Genomic DNA, 20,596 nt, shown 5'->3' with positions numbered 1-20,596 from the left:
GTCCCTCTGGTCATGGGTGGATCTGCCGCAGCGATAACATCTCTCAAAACCTTGTGTCATTTCATGGGTGCCGAAGCCCTGTGGCTTTTGCTGTATCTCTGCAGCTCCTCTTGCGGCTGCTTCGTATGATACAGCCACACTGAAAGCCTTGTCCAGTGTCAAATCTTTCTCAGAAAGTAGCCTTTTCTGTGTTCCTTCACTTAGGCGACCGCAGACGAATTTGTCTCGAAGAGAATCTGCCAGTCCTGCCCCGAATTGGCAGTGCTTTGACAGCTTCCTTAATTTGGTGAGGTAATCAGCGTTACTTTCATTCTTGTGCTGATTCCTCTTGAAGAATTTGAATCGTTCCGCTATCAGCAGCGGTGTTGGGTTTAAGTGCTCCTGTAGGGTATCAACAATCTCCTTAAAATTCTTGTCCTTTGGTTTGGCTGGAGTGATTAAGTTTCGTAACAGCCCGTATGTCCTTGCGCCCATTAGATTTAGAAGTACTGATGCCTTTTTATCATCCTCTATTTCATTTGCTGTGCAATATACCTCCACTCTTTCCACATATGTGGTCCAATCCTCTATATCGCTATCGAAAGCATTAATATTGCCAGCCTTAGGCATAATGAAAAAAAAATGGCGCCTCCCGCGCTTTCCTTTCTTCCCCGCAGAAAAAAAATGGCGCTTCCCGCGCTTTCCCGCTGCTGCTGACAACGCTGTTCTCCGCGGTTTTTATTTACATAGGTATTTTCAATAGGTGGAGACTCGTTCCTGCCGGACTCTCTGGGACTTTTCCCTCCCTCTGCTTGGTCCGAACGCTGACCTGCTTTGCAGCGCCGGCCGTCTCCCGAGTGCTCTCTCCCTCCGTCTCTGTTTGCCTCCGCCTTCGCTGCTCGGCCCCGCTGCAGAGCCAGCCGATGGAGCCCCAGCCCGCCGCCCAGGACGGATTATTGCAGTACCTGCCACCAGCTCGGCTAGCTGGTGAAACCACAGTTTTTTTTTTCTTTGACTTTCGTCTGAGGAATCGATCTCCTTGAGGTGCTGCCGAATTGCAGGTAAGTCCGTTTCCAATTCGTCGCCACGTGTGTTAATGGAGACACGGAATGCAGGAGTTGGTTTCACAGGTGTTTACTGAACAAAGTCTGGAGGTGAACTAACAGATACAAGACACTATACAGGCTTATATAGCCCGAGTGGCCATTACCGGCATTACAGTACACAGGGGGCTCTTAAAGGCACATACACCACACATTCCAGATCGTAACTACTCGCTGCATTTAAATAAATTCTCCTCATGTCGCCTCTGGTTCTTTTGCCAATCACCTTAAATCTGTGTCCTCTGGTTACTGACCTTTCTGCCGCTGGAAACCATTTCTCCTTATTTACTCTATCTAAGCACTTTTGAACACCTCTATCAGATTTCCCCTTAACGTTCTCTGCTCCAAGGAGAACAACCCCAGTTTCTCTAGTCTCTCCACGTAATAGAAGTCTTTCATCCCTGACACCATTCTTGATTGTTGGTTCCCATTCTTGACTTCTGTCCAAGTTTGTGGTATATTTGTTCAAAATGTTTTACTTGGATACGTTCCCGTAATAACCAGATGTAGTGCTGTATCTGGTATATGGACACCGATGTATTTGTCATAGTCACTTTGCAGCTTTGCCTTCCTTTTATGTCTCTCCCACGAAACCCCTCTTCACATTGGTATGGTCTAGTGCTCTGCTGACTGACTGTCCTTCCAATGCCTGACTGTCCACATTTATTTATAGAAAGGGTCAGAGGGCAGTTACTGTACAAACTGCCACCTTCAATAAGTACTTGGTGTTGGCTCTGCAACTCGACAGTTCGCAAGTTCCAGCATTTCGTGAACTACTGCCAGCTTGGCTAGAGTTTAAACCACAGTGCAGATCCCTTCTAAAAATGTCCGTTGGATACGTTGTGGATTTAACATGGGATAAACTGCAGATTGTTGTAATTTCAAACCATCCTGATGTAATAAACTTGTTTTTGCTGGTGCTCCATTCAGTGGTCAATGGTAGAATAGACACTGTTCCTTGGACCTAGATTTGTGATGTTCCAATTTCAATTTGAGCTCTTCTGTTGCCTGCATTGCTCGGTTTCTCACCTGGTCTCTTGCTGTCTATACTGCCAGGCTACTCTTATCCAGTATCCTTCACTTGGGCTCATTCCTACACATCATTCAGAGCCTGCGTGGGCAGCTGGGTGACTCATTTCCAGGCCTGTGTCAGTGCTGCTCTTGAACTGACCAAATACAGGCGTGTGAGAGTGTAATGATGTGCTGTCTGATTTTACTTTTCCCCATCTCTATTGAGAACCAGCTAGTCATCCATCTTCTACTTGACATCTGTATGCCAAAATTTGGGAAATCCTGAGCACTACATGCTGTTGCTTCACCGTATAAAGATAGCTGTTGATTATAAATTGTTTGTTTGTGAAAATAAAGATCAGGACAAAGCAGCTTCATCTAATTTTTGTGAATTTAAAAAATACTCAAAATTGCTGTTTTCCAGTTGAAAACATCTACGAAAGATCCTATTTGTGCACTGAGTTGCTGTCCTTTCACCTGAGTTTCAATCCAGCCAAAACTGACATGGTGAAATTTCCTTCTGTCCGCTCTCTATAAGGGTGCTACCTTGGCAAAATTCAAGAGGAAGTTTGATGCATTATATCACTGACTGGGTTATTGAATGAGAAAGATAAAGTGAAAGTTGTGAGATTAAGTAGGTTATGGTATGGGAGATTAAGTCAGATATGAAGTCTGGAACTAACCCAGTGGATAGAAATGGTCCTCTGCAATCCTGTAAACTCTTGCGTTCTTAAGGGCTTTGAGACGTACTGGGTGGGTGCGTAGGTTAATTATGTCAGGTGACTCCTCCATGGGCAACCGTGGTCTCCTGGAACTTGCTTGATTGCTTTAGGGAATTGGGGAATTTTCCAGAGTTCCTTTCTGGAATTGTCAAGAGGTTTTTATTTGCCTCCCCAGGAATTGGCATTACTAGCGATTGGGGAGGTTGGTGCACAAGATGCCATCATCTAATGAGTTAAGTGAGCAGTGGTGGGCGTGCTTGGTCTTTTCTTGCCTTGAAATATGTACGTTTGTATGTACGTGTAATGAGTGTGGGGCCGCCTTAACCACGCCACAACACAAAATTGCCTGTAATTTGGTGCAAATTGGCAATATCACTCTGGCTGTAAGAATGAGCAGCATGAGATGTGGAAATGGTAGTACAGGTGCTCTTCTGGTTTGGGGAAAGGATTGTGGTTCATCCGACACTGAGTGAGTAAAACAATGGAGAAGTGATGTATTTCCCAGCCTCATCTTGTTGAGTGCAAATAAAAATCTGCTACTAGTGATTAAAATTAGTTTATCAATTCTGACAATCTGGTCAATCTGTCTTGTGGAGATATTTATCGGGTGTCAAGGAAGTTCATGAAATATCCTGTGTAAATGTGTCTACTTTTTTCTTATTTTTGAATTGATCTAGTACACAGGATACAAGTGAGGTTAGACACTGTACTGAAGAGAAGCCTTGCATTTATATAGCACCTTATTCAGTCTCAAATTTTGAAGTGCAGTAGTTGTTTGTAGACCATGGGACAGCTATTCTGTGTCAGCCAAGCCCCACAAACACCAGTGCGATGAATGATCAATCTTATTTTGGTGATGTTGTTTTGGGGAGAACTTTGTGGTCTTCTTTGATGCCGTGGGATCTTTACTGTCCACTGAACAAGCAAACAAGGCCTCGTTGTAATGTCTCAGCTGAAAGGTGGTGGCACCTCTTGACAATGCAGCACTCCCGCCACTAAACTGGCGTGTCCACCTAGATTATGCGCTCAAGTCCTGGAATGGAGTTTGAACCTTCTCACAACCAGTAAGAAAAGCTGTTATTCCCAATTGAAAATTATTTTTTTCCAAAACTGTTCCGTTGTATTATTTTGGATAAAATTTAAACTTTACAGGTGGAGCTAACAAAATAACAAATTGGAAGTTTCTTTAGTGGTGCAAAAGAACTCGAACTGTTGGCTAGAAATTCTGAATCTGGATTAATTTGGGTTCAGCTAATGTGTTAAACTAGAATGGGAAGGTCGGTAATATATTACCTGTTGTGGTGTTGAACCATACAGATTGGAATGTTGTGGGTTTTGAGGTCCAGTCTGTGCTGATGTAGCTAATCACAGCCGGGGTGGGTATGCTGCAATTGGTCCCAGAGCCCCCAACTCTCCAGTGATTGTTGCTGGAAAGTACATGTATGTGGAGATCTGACAATGATGGGGTCAGACTCATTTGTGATGCACCCCATAGTTGAGTAGCTGAGTCACTGTCTCGGTTAGCACGTGAAAAAGGTGCTAGAGGGCTACCAGGACTTGTGGGATTGTACCTCTGCATGAGTTACAGCTTCCAGAGAGGTAAGAAAGAGCTTGCATTTCTATGGAAAGGAGAGAGGAATGGCGAATTGGGGAAGAGAAGTATCTCCATCAATTTGAGGCGAGTTCTCACCTTTGACACTCGAAGCTGTGCCATGGAATGTTGGTAATTAAACATCTTAATGCTTTGTTGCAAATTTTGTATGGCGCAGTTTCAAACCACTTACATTTACTTGCAAACTCTGGAGCCCTGCGGCACCAACATTTTTGACCATGTGTTCTATTACATCGTGCTAAAATGGACTCCAGACTCCTTTTTTATATTCATCCATTCTATGCTGAAGATAGAAGGCAATTTATTTTCACAAGTTGCTTCTCCTAGCTGTGGGCCAAACATTTCTTTCCAGCGGTGTAACCAGAATTAATTTTTATCTGACATGAGGGATTTAACCAAGGGTATCGAATGTACTTGCGACGACAGTTGCTTTCAGTCTTGACTATTGTTGATCCCATTCAGATAAGCCTAGAGGACAAAAATGTTTCAGGAGCAAAGTAACTAAGTATAAAGCTAGCAAAATAGAACTATGTAAAGGAAGCCTGATGTGCAATTATGAAAGGAAGTCCTAGTAAAAACTTGTAAATGTTCACTCATAATTGGAAGATGTTGGCTTTATGTAGTACTTGAATGTTTGTACGGTGCAGTCACTTTTCAAATGTACTTTGGTAGTAGCTACAATTTAGAATAGACTTTGTTATAATTCTTTTGAGTGGTATGTGCCACTAACATGCATATCCGCCAATACTTTGTTGAGTTGGGGCTTGCAAGAGACCCTCTACAACAATTTGCAGTTATATAGCGCCTTTAATGCAAGACTCTTCACAGGAGTGTTATCAAACAAAATTGGACACCCGTAGAAGGAAATTTTAGGATAGGTGAGGGGTAGTTTTAAAGGAGGAGACACAGGTGGAGATGGAGGAGAGGTTTAGGAGGGAATTCTGGAGTTTGGTGCTTGGATGGCTGAAGGCATGCCATGGGGGGTGGACAAGAGGCCAGAGTTGAGGGCTGTAGGGAGGGGCAAGGCCATGGAGGGATTTCATGAGGATGAGTTTTATAAAATGGACGTGTTCGGGGACTGGGAGCCAATGTAGGTCAGCGAGCGCAGGGGTAATTGGCGAACGTTAGACAAAGGTTTACAACTAAGTCAATATGGTTATAAGATTCCTTTCTAAGAAGATGAATGTTGGTGAACCTTCTGCACTGGTCTGAGTTGCAGTTCCGATAGCTAAACATAGAAGCCATGTGCTTGTTCAGTTATTGTGTTTCTGGCCTACAAATGCCCTTATGAGGGCTAAGACAATGTGAACAGCTTTGACATGTCAATATAATCATATCTGTCTGTCCTGATTTGTCAGAAAACACCGTGAATTAATTTTGGGGTTTCAGAACTTTTATTTTTCTCTAGTATGTTCCCAGAGGCCTGTTTGGCAGTTCATTCAAACTGTTCAACATCCTCTGGTAAAGTCATATTCCTCATAGCTGTCTGGCTATCTTCTCTGTTGTATATGCTCTAAGTTGCAGAGCAAACCTAACCAAGAGGTTCTGTGGTATTGCTGTCTGTGGCTCACTGGATCTACCTCCAAGTTTCTTCCTTTTATGAAATCTATTTTAATGACACCCGCCATCTGTAATCAAATTGCACCTTAGAAGGCGGAAGGACAATTTGATAAGGCTGTTAAAGCGTACGGGATCCATGGTTTTATAAATAGTGGTAGAGAGTACAAAAGCAAGAATGTTATGCTCACCTTTATAAATCACTGGTTAGGCCTCAGCTAGAATATTGTATCAAACTCTGGTTACCACACTTTAGGAAGGATGTCACAGCCTTGGCGAGGGTGCGGAGGAGATTTACAGAATGATACCAGGGATGAGGGACTTTAGTTACATGAAGAGACTGGAGAAGCTGGAATTGTTCTCCTTGGAGCAGAGGTGGTTGAGGGGAGATTTAATGGAGGTATTCAAAATTATGAAAGGTTTTGAAAGAGTAGATAGGAAGAAACTGTTTCCATTGGCAGTTGGACCCGACACAGATTTAAGATAATTAGCAAAAGAATCAGAGGGGAGATGAGTTTTTTTACGCAGCGAGTTGTTACGATCTGGAATACACTGCCTAAAAGGGTGATGGAAACTGATTCAGTGGTAAGTTTCCGAAGGGAATTGGATATATACTTGAAAGGGCAGGTTTTGCAGGGTAATGGGGAAGGGGCAGGGGGGGTGGGACTAATTGGATAGCTCTTTCAAAGAGCTGGCACAGGCATGATGGGCTGAATGGCCTCCTTCTGTGCTGTAAGATTCTATGATATGGGCCAATTGTAACCCTATGCTGACAAATGAAATCTCAGGAAAGCTGCTGACAAATTCTCAATTAGTAGATGATCCTAATTTAGTTTTCCTCAGCGGCATTAAAAATCTCTTAACTTTCCCCAGTGGTTCTGGTGCCTGTACAATTTGTCGTTGCTGGGACTTGCGTATGGTCTGCTGATTAAGCCTGGAATTTTGTATGCAAATTCTGTCCTCCTCACAGAGAATGTGATGCATATGTGCCCAATTGGGCTCTTAATTACATATTAATGTAGAGTCATGCATGGAATCCTGTTTGTCAAGCCCTTGTTTTTCTGAAAGTGAAAAATTTGACTTCTATTGCTCCACCCCTGTCTGGCCTGTGGTGGTCTTGTATTGATTCCCCTTCTCCTAGAAACACCTGAAAGTAGTCATTGCTCTTTGTTGGTATCTTCCCTGGCTACAATTAACTCTTCCCCTTGAGGTAACTACTCCTGGGGACTTGTATTTGCTACCAGTCCTCCGAATGCTCCCAATGTCTGGTGATCCAGGTTCGTTAACACAGTATGTGCTTGTAGTACCAGCTCTGCCATGATTGTCAAATCTGCAGACCTCAGTACAATTTTGTGTTTCATGCTCAACCTTCTCGGAATGACTGAGATTTGATTAGAGACTACATGCATTGACGACAAACTCCTGAATTGTGTTATCGTGGAACACGCAAATGTGGTCAGCTAGTCTTCTGGCCTATGCTTTCCAGCTAGCATTTTTTGTAAGTATATGTCATCTCTGCCAGGAGTAAGAGTGCTTGTTCAACAATTGGAAAATTACTCCCATGTCCTAATTTCCCCATGGCAAATGTCAAAACACTGGTGAGGTTTCCCTTCCAGATAATAAGGGGCGTGGGAAATTTTTAAGGGGGTCACGCTACTCTTCTTCCCCACTCTTCCTGTTGAAATCTGATTCAGCTGGTCACTTGGAGATTCTGCACCTTTGTTAAACAGAGTATGCTTCTTGTCCTTTCCAAATACTTGTGTCCAACAAATCAGTGACTACTGTGTTGGCAAGTGGGGTGATGCAGGGAATAGTGGCCGCTGTCTATGGAGGTCGTCAATGTCTTCAGGAGAGGTATACAAAAGTGACAACAAAAAACTGATGTTCAGTATCAAACTAGTGCATTGTATTTACCCTGGACATGTTCCAAAGAAGGAGCTTTATGCTGAATTTAACTTGTGCTGTACCTAACCTGTACCTGTAGTATTCACTAGAGTTGAGAAGAATGAGAGGGGATCTCATTGAAACGTATAAAATTCTGACTGGGCTAGACAGATGGATTGGATGCAGGGAGGATGTTTCCCCTGGCTGGGGAGTCTAGAATGAGGGGTCACAGTCTCAGGATAAGGGGTAGGACATTTAGGACTGAATTAAGGAGAAATTTCTTCACTTGGAGGTTGATGAACTTGTGGAATTCTCTCCCACAGAAGGCTGTGGAGGCCAAGTCACTGAATATATTTAAGGAGAGAGAGAAATTTCTAGACACAAAAGGCATCAAGGGGTGTGGGGAGAGAGCGGGACTATGGTATTGAGATAGAGGATCACCCAGTTCGCAGATGACATGAAAATTGGTGGAGTGGTAAATAGCGAGGAGGGAAACCTCAGGCTACAGGACGATATAGACGGGTTGGTCAGATGAGCAGAACAGTGGCAAATGGAATTTAACCCTGAAAAGTGTGAGGTGATGCATTTTGAGAGGACTAACCAGGCAAGGGAATACACAATGAATGGTAGGACCCTAGGAAGGACAGAGGATCAGAGGGACCTTGGTGTGCATGTACATAGATCCCTGAAGGCAGCAGGACAGGTAGATAAGGTGGTTAAAAAGGCATATGGGATACTTGCCTTCATTAGCCGCGGCATAGAATATAAGAGCAGGGAGGTTATGATGGAGCTGTACAAAATGTTAGTTAGGCCACAGCTGGAATACTGTGTGCAGTTCTGGTCAACACACTATAGGAAGGATGTGATTGCATTGGAGAGGGTGCAGAGGAGATTTACCAGGATGTTACCTGGGCTGGAGCGTTTCAGCTATGAAGAGAGACTGGACAGGCTAGGGTTGTTTTCCTTAGAGCAGAGAAGGCTGAGGGGGGACCTGATTGAGGTGTACAAAATTATGAGGGGCATAGATAGGGTAGATGGAAAGGAACCTTTCCCCTTAGCAGAGGGGTCAATAACCAGGGGGCATAGTTTCAAGGTAAGGGGCAGGAGGTTTAGAGGGGATTTGAGGAAAAACTTTTTCACCCAGAGGGTGGTTGGAATCTGGAACTCACTGCCTGAAAGGGTGGTAGAGGCAGGAACCCTCACAACATTCAAGAAGCATTTAGATAAGCACTTGAAATGCCATAGCATACAAGGTTACGGACCAAGTGCTGGAAAATGGGATTAGATTAGATAGGGCTTGATGGCCGGCACGGACACGATGGGCCGAAGGGCCTCTTTCTGTGCTGTATAATTCTATGATCATATTGAATGGCAGAGCAGACCGGAAGGGCTGAATCTAACCTGGGGTTGGACAATATAAACTCTTGGAGTTTTGTCTGTGACTTGGGCTAAGTCTGATGTATGAGGCCCCACTCCCCAGAGTGGGCATCTCTCCTGGATGAGGCCAAAAAAAAATTGAAATATATTAAGAACAGGACGCAAACAGTTTTAAGAGGACACTGTGATTTGCTGTACAGTGGACCAAAAGTATATTTCACAGTTTAAGTTTGTCTTCAGATCTATTTATGATTTAAAGTTGGGAATTTCTGGAACTCTGTAGTTTTCTGGTTCTCTAATATTCAGGAACCTGATGGCTATTCTTGAGAAGTGACCTACAAATTCCTTGTTGAGTAATTACAAGCATATTACAGTAATTATTCTTGTTGGTGCTGTGGGCTGTACGGCTAAGGCACATTCTTGCAAGACGGCAGGCAGAGGGGCCAGCTGAATTATCTCAAAGCCACTGTACTGCTCACGACATCTTATCCATAGCCTCTCCCAAGGGAAGCTGACTGACGCTTTGTTCAGATTTTTCCCGATGGGAATTAATGGCTTAAAAAAAAATCCCACTGAATAAAATCCACTGTTAGTGGTTCGGGCTCTTTAACCAAAAGAGCAAGATGTATAGCTAATGAGCTTTGTCATGGTTGGCTGGCACTGAATAATGTCTGCGTCTGATTGGTTTGTCTTGAGGCAGTATGTGTGTGTGTGGAAAGTGAGTAGATCCACACACTGCACATTCTCCATTGCTTCCCTGGACTGGCCTAGTCTGTGGAGAAAGCTGTAAAGACAGGAATGCAAGGTTAGTTCCTCTCTCTTTCTCTCTCTCTCTCTCCCGGGGTTCTTCTCTGCACCTTTTAGATGCAGGCCGTCAAATATTTGCAGTGTTCTTTTATGCCGTACTGATGTTGCAAGGGGTTGGGTTGTAGGGGGAGGGGATTGATTTTTTTTTCTCCCCTTGGTAAGGTCAGGGTGGGGTTGCAGCAGCTGGCTTGCTACTGTTCCTGCCGCTCTTTGAACACAGGCTTGAACAGTGGTTTCTGTGTACTCCTCAGAGCTATCGGCAGGGAGGTTACTGCTTTATTGTTGCAGAATCTAGTACATCCAGCACCATGTTGCTGAGACGCAAACAGCCGATTCAGGACCAGTTTTCTTTTAAAAAAAAAATCAAATCTGCAGTTAAAGGCCCAGAAGCCAGACAGTAAAAACTGTTTTATCATTTTGTAAAATTCAACCATTCACTATTTCCCCACCCCACCCCCCACACTCACATCACCACCACAAGGTAGAGTGTGGAAATGTGCCAAATATTTGCACAGGGATTTTTTAAAACAACCACAAAATACATTCCGAGAGCAGTTAGATAAACTAAGCACTGTGTGTCAGGGCTGTGTGGAGTGATTTAAGTGTCCTGCAGAGCACATAAGCTGCTGCATAACACTCAAGGTGCAGACCCTGTGCATCGAGAGAAAAGGGGAAAAAAATATTTAGTGGCTTTGCCCATCAGTCAGCCAGATGAAGAGCAATGCAGCCGGTAAACAGAGGGCAAAGAGCTTGCGCGGGGGGAACTGATGCAATGAATGGATGCTTCTGTGTGATTAACCCTTTTCAGGAGTCAGCTGTGTTGCTAGCTTTCTGGTTTGCTGGCCTCTGCCTTCTGTACCAACTGATGGGGCTCACGTTTCTTGCAATCGTCTAAAGTTGTGATTCTGGCATATCTCCTGCAGTTCAGTTAGTTCAGCTCATGCAGTTAGTTGCTGGAGGGCAGTAGGCTGACTGGTTCTTTTAACCAACTCTGCTCCAAGCACTCCTGCATGAAATGGAGTGGACAGGAAGAAGTGTGTTAAGTAATGTTCCAAAATAATGTTTTTTGATGTTTAAATATTTACCCCAGTAATGTTCAGTGTATTTTAATATATGGAGTATTATAATAACCCACTAATGTAGAGTGTATTCTAAATTATAAAGTGTTATATAATACCCCAGGAATATGCAGTGTATTCATGCCATCTTGTCCATGAGACCCACTTCCTGCTCCCTCGACCCCATTTTCACTAAACTGCTGACCACCTAGCGTCACTTCCTGGCTCCCATGTTAGCTGATATTAATGGTGTTCTCTCCTCGGGTACTGTCCCCTTCTCCTTTAAATCTGCTATCATCGCCCCTCTCAACAAACCTTGACCCCTCCGTCCTTGCAAACTACCACCCCATCTCCAACCTCTCTTTCCTCCCAGTCCTTGAACGTGTTGTCGCCTCCCAAATCCGTGCCCATCTTTCCCGGAACTCTATGTTTGAATCCCTCCAATCTGGTTTCTGCCCCTGCCACACTACCAAAACGGCTCTTCTCAAAGTCACAAGTGACATCCTATATGACTGACAAGGGTAAACTATCCCTACTCGTCCTTCTAGACCTGCATGCAGCCTTTGACACAGTTGACCACTCCATCCTTCTCCAACACCTCTCCACCGTTGTCCAGCTGGGTGGTACTGTGTGTATATTGGTATCATATTTGACCTGGAAATGAGCTTCCGACCACATCCGCAGTATAACTAAGACAATCTATTTCCACCTCTGTAACGTCGCTAATCTCCGCCCCTGCCTCAGCTCATCTGCTGATATCCTCATCCATGCCTTTGTTAGCTCTAGACTTGACTATTCCAACGCACTCCTGGCTGGCCCCCCACGTTCTATCCTACGTAAACTTGAGGTGATCCAAAACTCGGCTGCCCGTGCCCTAACTTGCACCAAGTCCCGTTCACCCATCACCCCTGTGCTCGCTGACCTACATTGGCTCCCGGTTAAGCAATGCCTCGATTTTTAAAATTCTCATCCTTGTTTTCAAATCCATCCATGGCCTCGCCCTTCCCTATCTCTGTAACCTCCTCCAGCTCTACAACCCCCCGCGATATCTGCGCTCCTCTAATTCTGCCCTCTTCAGCATCCCTGATTATAATTGTTCAACCATTGGTGGCCCTGCCTTCAGCTGCCTAGGCCCTAAGCTCTGGAATTCCCTGCCTAAACCTCTCCACCTCTCTTTCCTCCTTTAAGACACTCCTTAAAACCTACCTCTTTGATCAAGCTTTTAGTCATCTGCCCTAATTTCTCCTTATGTGGCTCGGTGTCAAATTTTTGTCTTCTAATACTCCTGTGAAGCGCCTTGGGACGTCTTACTACGTTAAAGGTGCTATATAAATACAAGTTGCTGTTGTACTGAACTCACAGGGATCCAATCTTATCTATCCAGTTGTAGCCTGAGCACTACCTGCAATGGTTTCTCTTTCTGCTCCCGCACCGTTGCACTCTGGTGTCCCCAAGGATCTATCCTTTGCCCCCTCCTATTTCCCATCTACATGCTGCTCCTCGGTGACATCATTTGAAAACACAGTGTCAGTATCCATATGTACGCTGACGACACCCAGCTCTACCTCACCACCACTTCTCTTGACCCCTCCACTGTCTCTAAATTGTCAGACTGCATCCAGTACTGGATGAGCAGAAATTTCCTCCAACTAAATATTGGGAAGACTGAAGCCATTGCCTTCGGTACCGGCCACAAACTCTGTTCCCTAGCCAGCGACTCCATCCCACTTCCTGGCAACTCTGAGGCTGAACCTGACTGTTCATAACCTTGGTGTCATATTTGACCCTGAGATGAGTTACCAGCCACATATCCACGCTATCACTAAGACTACCTATTTCCACCTCCGTAACATCACCCGATTCTGCATATGCCTCATCTCATCTGCTGCTGAAATCCTCATCCATGCCTTAAGACTTGACGATTCCAACGCACTCCTGGCCAGCCTCCCATCTTCCACCCTCCATAAATTTGAGATCATCCAAAACTCTGTTGTCCGTGTCCGAACTCGCACCAAGTCCCGTTCACCCATCACCTCTGTGCTCGCTGACCTACATTGGCTCCCGGTTAAGCAACGCCTCGATTTCAAAATTCTCATCCTTGTTTTCAAATCCCTCCGTGGCCTCTCCCCTCCCTATCTCTGTAACCTCCTCTAACCCTACAACCCTCCGCGATATCTGCGCTCAATGTTCACCCTAATTTTTCTTTTGGGTGCTCGGCCCCTTTATGGAGCTGCGCGGCCTATTCATAGTTTTGCGCCTGGGCAAAATTTAACATTGAAACATTGCGCAGCTTAATGGGAACATTATCTGCGCTCCTCCAATTCTGGCCTCGTGAGCATCCCCGATTTTTAATCGCTCCACCATTGGCGACCATGCTTTCAGCTGCCAAGGCCCTAAGCTCTGGAATTCCCTCCCAAAACCTCTCCGCTTCTCTGCCTCTTTCCTTTAAGATGCTCCTTAAAACCTACCTCTCATCTGCCCTAATATCTCCTTAAGTGGCTTGGTGTCAAATTTTGTTAACTCTCCTGTGACGTGCCTTGGGACATTTTACTATGTTATAGGTGCTACTACATAAGTACATGATGTTATAAAACCCAGGAATATGCTATGTATTTTAATTAATAATTATTCACAGGTAGGTTGTTGGTAGTTGGAGCAATTTAAAAACGATAAAATAATCAGTTAAGAAAGATGCACTTTTATATAGTGCCTTTCACAACCTCAGGCTGTCCCTAAGCACTTCACAGCCATTGAAGTACTTTTGAGGTGTAATCATAGAATCTTACAGCACTGAAGGCGGCCATTCAGCCCGTCGTGCCTGTGCCGGCTCTTTGAAAGAGCTGTCCAATTTAGTCTCGAATCACCGCTTTTTCCCCATAACCCTGCAAATGAGTCCTTCAAGGACATATGCAGCTGCCTTTTGACAGTTTCTATGGAATCTGATTCCACCACCCTCTGCCAAAAAAAAAAAAAAAATTCTCCCCTCTAGTTCTTTTGCCAAATATTTTAAATCTGTGGCCTCGTTTACCAACCCACTTGCCAGAGGAAACCGTTTCTTCCTACTTGCTATATCAAAACCGCTCAATTTTGAAGTCACTGTTGTAATATAGGAAATGCGGCAGCCAATGTGCACACAGCAAGGTTCCATAAACAGCGATGAACTAAATGCCGAGATGATCTGTTTTAGGTGTTGGTTGGAGGATAAATGTTGGCCTGGACACTGGGAGAACTCCCCTGCTCCTCTTGGGCCTGGACACTGGGAGAACTCCCCTGCTCCTCTTGGGCCTGGACACTGGGAGAACTCCCCTGCTCCTCTTGGGCCTGGACACTGGGAGTACTCCCCTGCTCCTCTTGGGCCTGGACACTGGGAGTACTCCCCTGCTCCTCTTGGGCCTGGACACTGGGAGTACTCCCCTGCTCCTCTTGGGCCTGGACACTGGGAGAACTCCCCTGCTCCTCTTGGGCCTGGACACTGGGAGTACTCCCCTGCTCCTCTTGGGCCTGGACACTGGGAGTACTCCCCTGCTCCTCTTGGGCCTGGACACTGGGAGAACTCCCCTGCTCCTCTTGGGCCTGGACACTGGGAGAACTCCCCTGCTCTTCTTGGGCCTGGACACTGGGAGAACTCCCCTGCTCCTCTTGGGCCTGGACACTGGGAGAACTCCCCTGCTCCTCTTGGGCCTGGACACTGGGAGAACTCCCCTGCTCCTCTTGGGCCTGGACACTGGGAGAACTCCCCTGCTCCTCTTGGAGTAATGCTGTAGAATCTTCTACCTACACCCGAAAGGAACCTTGGTTTAATGTTTCATGCAAAAGACAGCATCTTCAACACTGCACTGTAGTGCCAGCCTAGATTATGTGCTCGAGTCTCTGGAGTGGGACTTGAAACAAAGACCTTCTGACTCTGAGGCGAGAGTGCTACCACTGACCAATAGTAAAGCACTTAATGCAGTGCCAATATGCATGTTGGTAATTATGAATCAAGTGATACCGAATTCCAAATGTCTTTGTTTTCAATAGCCACTGTTATATTTCTGTAGTGTTCTACTAGTGCTGCCAGTTCCTAGTATGCAGGTCTTGCGTAGCTTGTGGCATCACTGAAGTGCACTTGCCAGATTCATGCAAGCATGCATTTGGGAAGACCCCTTTTTTTAAAAAAATAAAAAATTTCTTTCTGGTCACTGGCCTTCGCGAATCCCTCAAGTATACTTTTGTATTGCCAATGGCGCTAACAATATAAAATCGGCCTATGAAATAACTGCACATTCGGCCCTCTGTAATGATGTCTTCAGGAGCCAGACGAAAAGTGTGTTCCAGAGAGTGTGCCTCCTGTAGCATTTTATCATGGAGTAAATTTGTAAAGAAAATGCTGTGCAAGGTTTCTCAGTGCTTTTTAATCATCATAGTTTAAGGTACATTCAAAATTGCTGTGCTGAAGACGTGTTACACCAAGAATACCAGTTACATCAGATGTCTGATTTATCGGAGATTGTTATGAGTGATTGTGCCCATTAGAGTTCTGTATTGGGGTGAATGGGAAGTGATCGTGTTGATCCGAAGCAATAACTCAGGTTAAGTGTGCATTGATCCTGAGTTTATTGTAGTGCAGTAAAAATGTTTTTATGGACTGCACTATTTTGCAAAAGAGACATGCTCACCGATTCCTCAAGAGTAACCCAGCAAGTTTAGAGTACGCATCTTGCTGTGATTGAAGAGAAATTTCTGTAGTGAATAAGGTGGCATTTGGAATCTCTTGCATATACGTCCCCTCCCCTTCCCGATACTTGAAAGATATGTGCGAGTAATGGGTGGTTTATGGAAAATAAACCACCGAATGTAACTCCCAAATGTGTTCTCTGCCTCATATTCTGGTTTTGCAATACGTAGTGTGAAACTTGCGTATAAACTCTGATGTCACTTGATCGGCACCCCATCCACTGTCGTAAACATCCACTCTCTCCACCATCGGCGTACCGTGGCTGCAGTGTGCACTGTCTACATGATGCACTGCAGCAACTAACCAAGGCTTCTTCGGCAACACCTCACAAACTTGCAACCTCCACCATCTGGAAGGATAAGGGCAGCAGGAGTGTGGAAACACCATCACCTCCAAGTTCCCATCCAAGTCACACATCATCCCGACTTAGACATATATCAGTGCTGTTCCTTCATTGTTGCTGGGTCAAAATCCTGGAACTCCCTATCTAATAGCATTGTGGGAGCACCTTCACCACATGGACTGCAGCAGTTGAGGAAGAAGGTCTAAAACCACCTTCTCTAGGGCAACTAGGATTAGGCAATAAATGCTGGCCTTGCTAGTGACTCCCACATCCAGAGAATGAATTACAAAAAACAAAAATTCCTACAGACTTCTGGAGCTACCATGCTGCCAGGTTGCAGTTGGAGCTTGTAGATAGACATCTCTCAGATTTGTGAGTCTGCCTGTGTGACCTTATTGTGACACAGATGCTTTGAACCCAGAAATAAAGATTGCTCAGGATACTGAAAGTCCATAGAGCGCAATTGATAAGTTGGCATTCACAACCCTTTGCAAGCAAAATCTTCTGGTAGTACCTTGAGTGATACGGCAACCTTGAAACTCATCAGGCCCTGCATAAAAAGTACAACAGGGTGTGCTTCTGTCGCAGCATATCGAATATTCATAGATTATTAACTAACCCCATTAATGGCTTGTCCTACTTGGATGTGGTCTTTCCACAAGTGAGCATGTTGGGGGCTACACCTATGTGTATCCAAACACATCAACTGTAACTACACTGTCAACACTGGGCAGGAAATGGTGAAAGTTAGTTACCAAAAAGAGCACAGCAGTTTTTAAATGTATGAAGGGTTTATATTACATCAAAATGGGTGATATTTTAACAGTGACTGCTGCCAATGACCGGAAGCTGCGCAGAAGCGTTCTGCGCATAAATCTGTGGTGGTTTAAATATGAATGCATAAAAATCATATTACATGCCTAAAGCTATGGAGCTATGGGTTGGTTTAATGTATAATAATAGCACGGGTTGGTGTATAACAATTTTGCGGGGGTGGGGGACGGGTGTTGTAGAGATTTATTTGTACAGAGCATGAGCTCCATGTGATGGGAAAGGAGAAGAAAATGAATAAAAATTGACGTTTACTGTGTTTTGCTGGCGCAGATTTTCTTTTCATGACCCGGCTCTGTTCGGCAGTAGCGATTTCTTTTCACCACCCCCTCCCCTCCTTTCTCTTGGAAGTGTTTTTTGTGATGGCGACAATATTTTCATTTCAGTTCGCGAACAACCGAAAAAGCACAAACTGCGCACGCGCAACTACTTCAACTTTGTTGGTAGCAGTCGCTGCCATATTTTAAACCAATGTGCATCAATACAAATGAGTGTTGTAGCAGGTGGACACTAGCCTCAAAAGACAATCTAATAGATAACTGAAGCTCAGTCAGGTCTGCAAGAAACCACAAGCAGTTATACGCACAAGTTACTAGCTCTATGGCACAAAGGGGGTTTAAACACCACAACTTACTGCAGCAACAGCAGTTGCTATTTCCACTTTTTTTATATTAAAATCCAAAAATATAAATGTGTTTTTTGTTCTGTTTCTGGAGGTTAGGGAAGGGAAACGTGCCTGCTCCCATTGCCTTCGTTGACCATATTAAGCACTCCTAGTTATACAGCCCCATCGAGTAGTGCGAGGCTTGGAATTGTTTGCAAGCAGAGTAAAGCTCCCAATACATTGCCCCAACAAGTGCCCATAGTGATGAATGTAGAGTAAAGCTCCTGTGCAGCTCATCAAGCACTTCAGGTTAGGTATAGCAATGGTTAGATACAGAGTGAAGCTCCCTGTCTACCTGACCCCATCCAGTGCTCCCAGGTTACGTATAATGAGAGGAAGTACTGAGCCTAATGTTAAGGTACTCTGCTGACTGGCATTGAGTCTGGGAGGAGTTATTGAGCCCGACATTGAGACAAGGTGCTGTTGGTATTAGGTGGGTTGTGGGCTGGACGGAACTACTGAGCTTGATGGCGAGTGTGCTGAATGGACACCAATAGAGATGCAGTTGTTAACACGAGTGCTATAGTGATCAGCTCCCTTATCCTGAGGATCATAGCGCTAATCTGTCAGTTAATTCTTCTTGACTGTTCTTATAATAGTAAAAGAATGCCAAGTCATTTGTATTCTACCATACTTAACGTCGCCCAATAGTATATTCTACAGTATGCTGTAAATGTCACGCAGTACAGCTCGGGACACGTTAACTCCCTCTGATTGTAACTTGCTTGTCGAGATCCTGTTCTGTTCGCCAATTGCAATCACCCTTCCAGCAAAGCAGTGTAGGAAAATAGAACTTGGCTTTGTTTCAAGCTTTTTAGTATCTGCATCCAAAGGGAAGTGGTGTTCTGAACTGGAGGATGTCGAGCTTAGCTTGCTGAAACTGGCATAGCAAACTTCCCTTCTGCCCCAAGGTCTTGAGTACAAGATGCTTTGGTGGAAGTGTGTGTGTGTCTCTCTGTCGTGGTTTGGGGGGGGGGGGGTGAATCCCCCTCTCCATTTTATTGGGTTTGCAAAATCTACATCACTGTTTTTGCCTTAAAGGTTGGGGGGGGGGGGGTGGTGGTGGGGTGCGTGTGTGTGGAAAAAACAGCACATCATCTCTAATGGTCTGACCTTGGGGATGGCTTGCTTCAAGCCTCCATGGATTTTCTGCTCAGTTGGACGTTTGTAGGATGAGTGTTGAGTTCTGGTGAAGGGTCTCTGTTGTCCTGTTAATGAGGAAATGTTAAGGACAGCATGGGTGCATTTTATAAATCATTCTGCCAGTACAGGATTGAATTTTTACATTTATTTTTAGAAAATGCGGCATGATGACTAAGCGCTGTGATAATTAACTTGTTCCGTTTACATTATGCAGCTTATGATTTAACAGCCACCTCTGATGATTAAACATTATCCAGGGACCATTTTGCTTATTTACTCACACAAGTAATTAATTCTGTAACACTTTTATCTATTTAACTGTTTTTCATGGGAGAATTTTTTTGGAACTATTTGGGGTGTGGTCTCTGATGCGCTATCAATTACTCATAAAAGATGGAGAGTTAGGAGAGTAACTAAAAGGCTTTTATTAACAAAGAACAGAGCATGCCTCTCGTGGTTGATTGGTTTCCAAGAAGGCAGGGGGCTGCAGAGCAGTCACCTTTATACCTGGGCATGTGGGTGGAGCCAGGGGCGGAGCCAGCTGAGGCATGCATAGATACAACAGTGTGCAACAACAACGACAACGGTGAGCAACAATAACAGTGGTTTACCACATTCACCCCTTGTTTAAAATTGAGTCCGGCGGGGTGAACTGTACTAAAGGTTCGTGTAAGTAAGTCTATCAGGTGGCCTTGTATGCCGTCCTGATCGTCGTGGTGGCGGCGGTGATGGTGCAGCATCCAACGTTGAATCGGGCGTCTCATTGAGTGGTTGGGTGGTCAAGGACGGGTCCTGGGGCTGCGGCATGCCGTCTACAGGGGTTGGGTTGTGGGTAGTGGTGGATAGCAATGGTAGTGTTTCAGGGGCACCCGAAGGTGCAAGGTCTCGTATGGAGACTGTGTCCTCCCGTCCGGGTACGCCATGTAAGCATACTGGGGGTTGGCGTGGAGGAGGCTCACCCTCTCGACCAGGGGGTCCGTTTTATGGGACCTCCCGTGCTTCCGCAGTAGGACGGGTCCTGGAGACGTCAGCCATGTCGGTAGCGAGGTCCCCGATGTGGACTTCCTGGGGAAAGGGAACATTTTTTCATGGGGGGTGGCATTGGTGGCCGTACAAAGCAGTGACCGAATGGAGTGGAGCGCTGCAGGGAGGACCTCCTGCCAGCGAGAGGTCGGAAGGCCCTTAGATTTTAAGTTTAAGAGGACGGCCTTCCAAACCGTCGCGTTCTCTCGTTCCACCTGGCCGTTCCCCCGGGGGTTGTAGCTGGTGGTTCTGCTTGTAGCAATACCTCTCGCGAGCAGGTACTGACGGAGTTCGTCGCTCATAAAGGATGAGCCCCGGTCGCTATGGATATAGCTAGGGAAGCCGAACAAGGCGAAAAGGTCATTCAGACCTTTAATGACCGTGGTACTGGTCATGTCTGGGCAAGGGATGGCAAACGGGAAACGGGAGTACTCATCAATTATGTTGAGGAAGTACACGTTGCGGTCAGAGGAGGGGCGGGGCCCTTTAAAATCGACGCTCAGGCGCTCGAAGGGGCGAGTGGCCTTGATCAGGCTTGCTCTGTCTGGCCTAAAAAAATGCGGTTTGCACTCGGCACAGATTTGGCAGTTCCTGGTCATGGTCCTGACCTCCTCGATGGAGTAGGGCAGGTTACGGGATTTGATGAAATGGAAGAACCTGGTGACCCCCGGGTGGCAGAGGTCATTGTGGAGGGTCTGCAGTCTATCAACCTGCGCGTTGGCGCATGTACCACGTGATAGGGCATCTGGGGGCTCATTGAGTTTC

The 20,596-nt window shown here is 45.4% G+C and overlaps 1 protein-coding gene across 9 annotated transcripts in view; it reads left to right on the top strand.

The window, feature by feature from the left end:
- The window catches only part of LOC147113823 (C-terminal-binding protein 1-like), a 106,877-nt gene that overhangs the window by 28,729 nt on the left and 57,552 nt on the right, over positions 1-20,596 (top strand). Inside the window, exon 1 of one of the 9 annotated variants that reach the window (XM_085995175.1) lies at positions 9,945-10,050. The exons of the other annotated variants lie outside the window; for them this stretch is intronic. Coding sequence (XP_085851301.1) covers positions 10,044-10,050 — 7 coding nt within the window. The 5' untranslated portion in view covers positions 9,945-10,043. Of the gene's footprint in view, positions 1-9,944; positions 10,051-20,596 lie in introns of those variants that run through there. 9 annotated transcript variants of the gene reach the window in all.

The sequence above is a fragment of the Somniosus microcephalus genome, chromosome 8, assembly GCF_052327205.1.
Source record: "Somniosus microcephalus isolate GS21.2 chromosome 8, FLI_Smic_1.0, whole genome shotgun sequence".
Taxonomy (NCBI): Eukaryota; Metazoa; Chordata; class Chondrichthyes; order Squaliformes; family Somniosidae; genus Somniosus; species Somniosus microcephalus.
The sequence above is the reverse complement of the archived record's forward strand: the minus strand, read 5'-3'. Positions and strand labels throughout refer to the sequence as shown.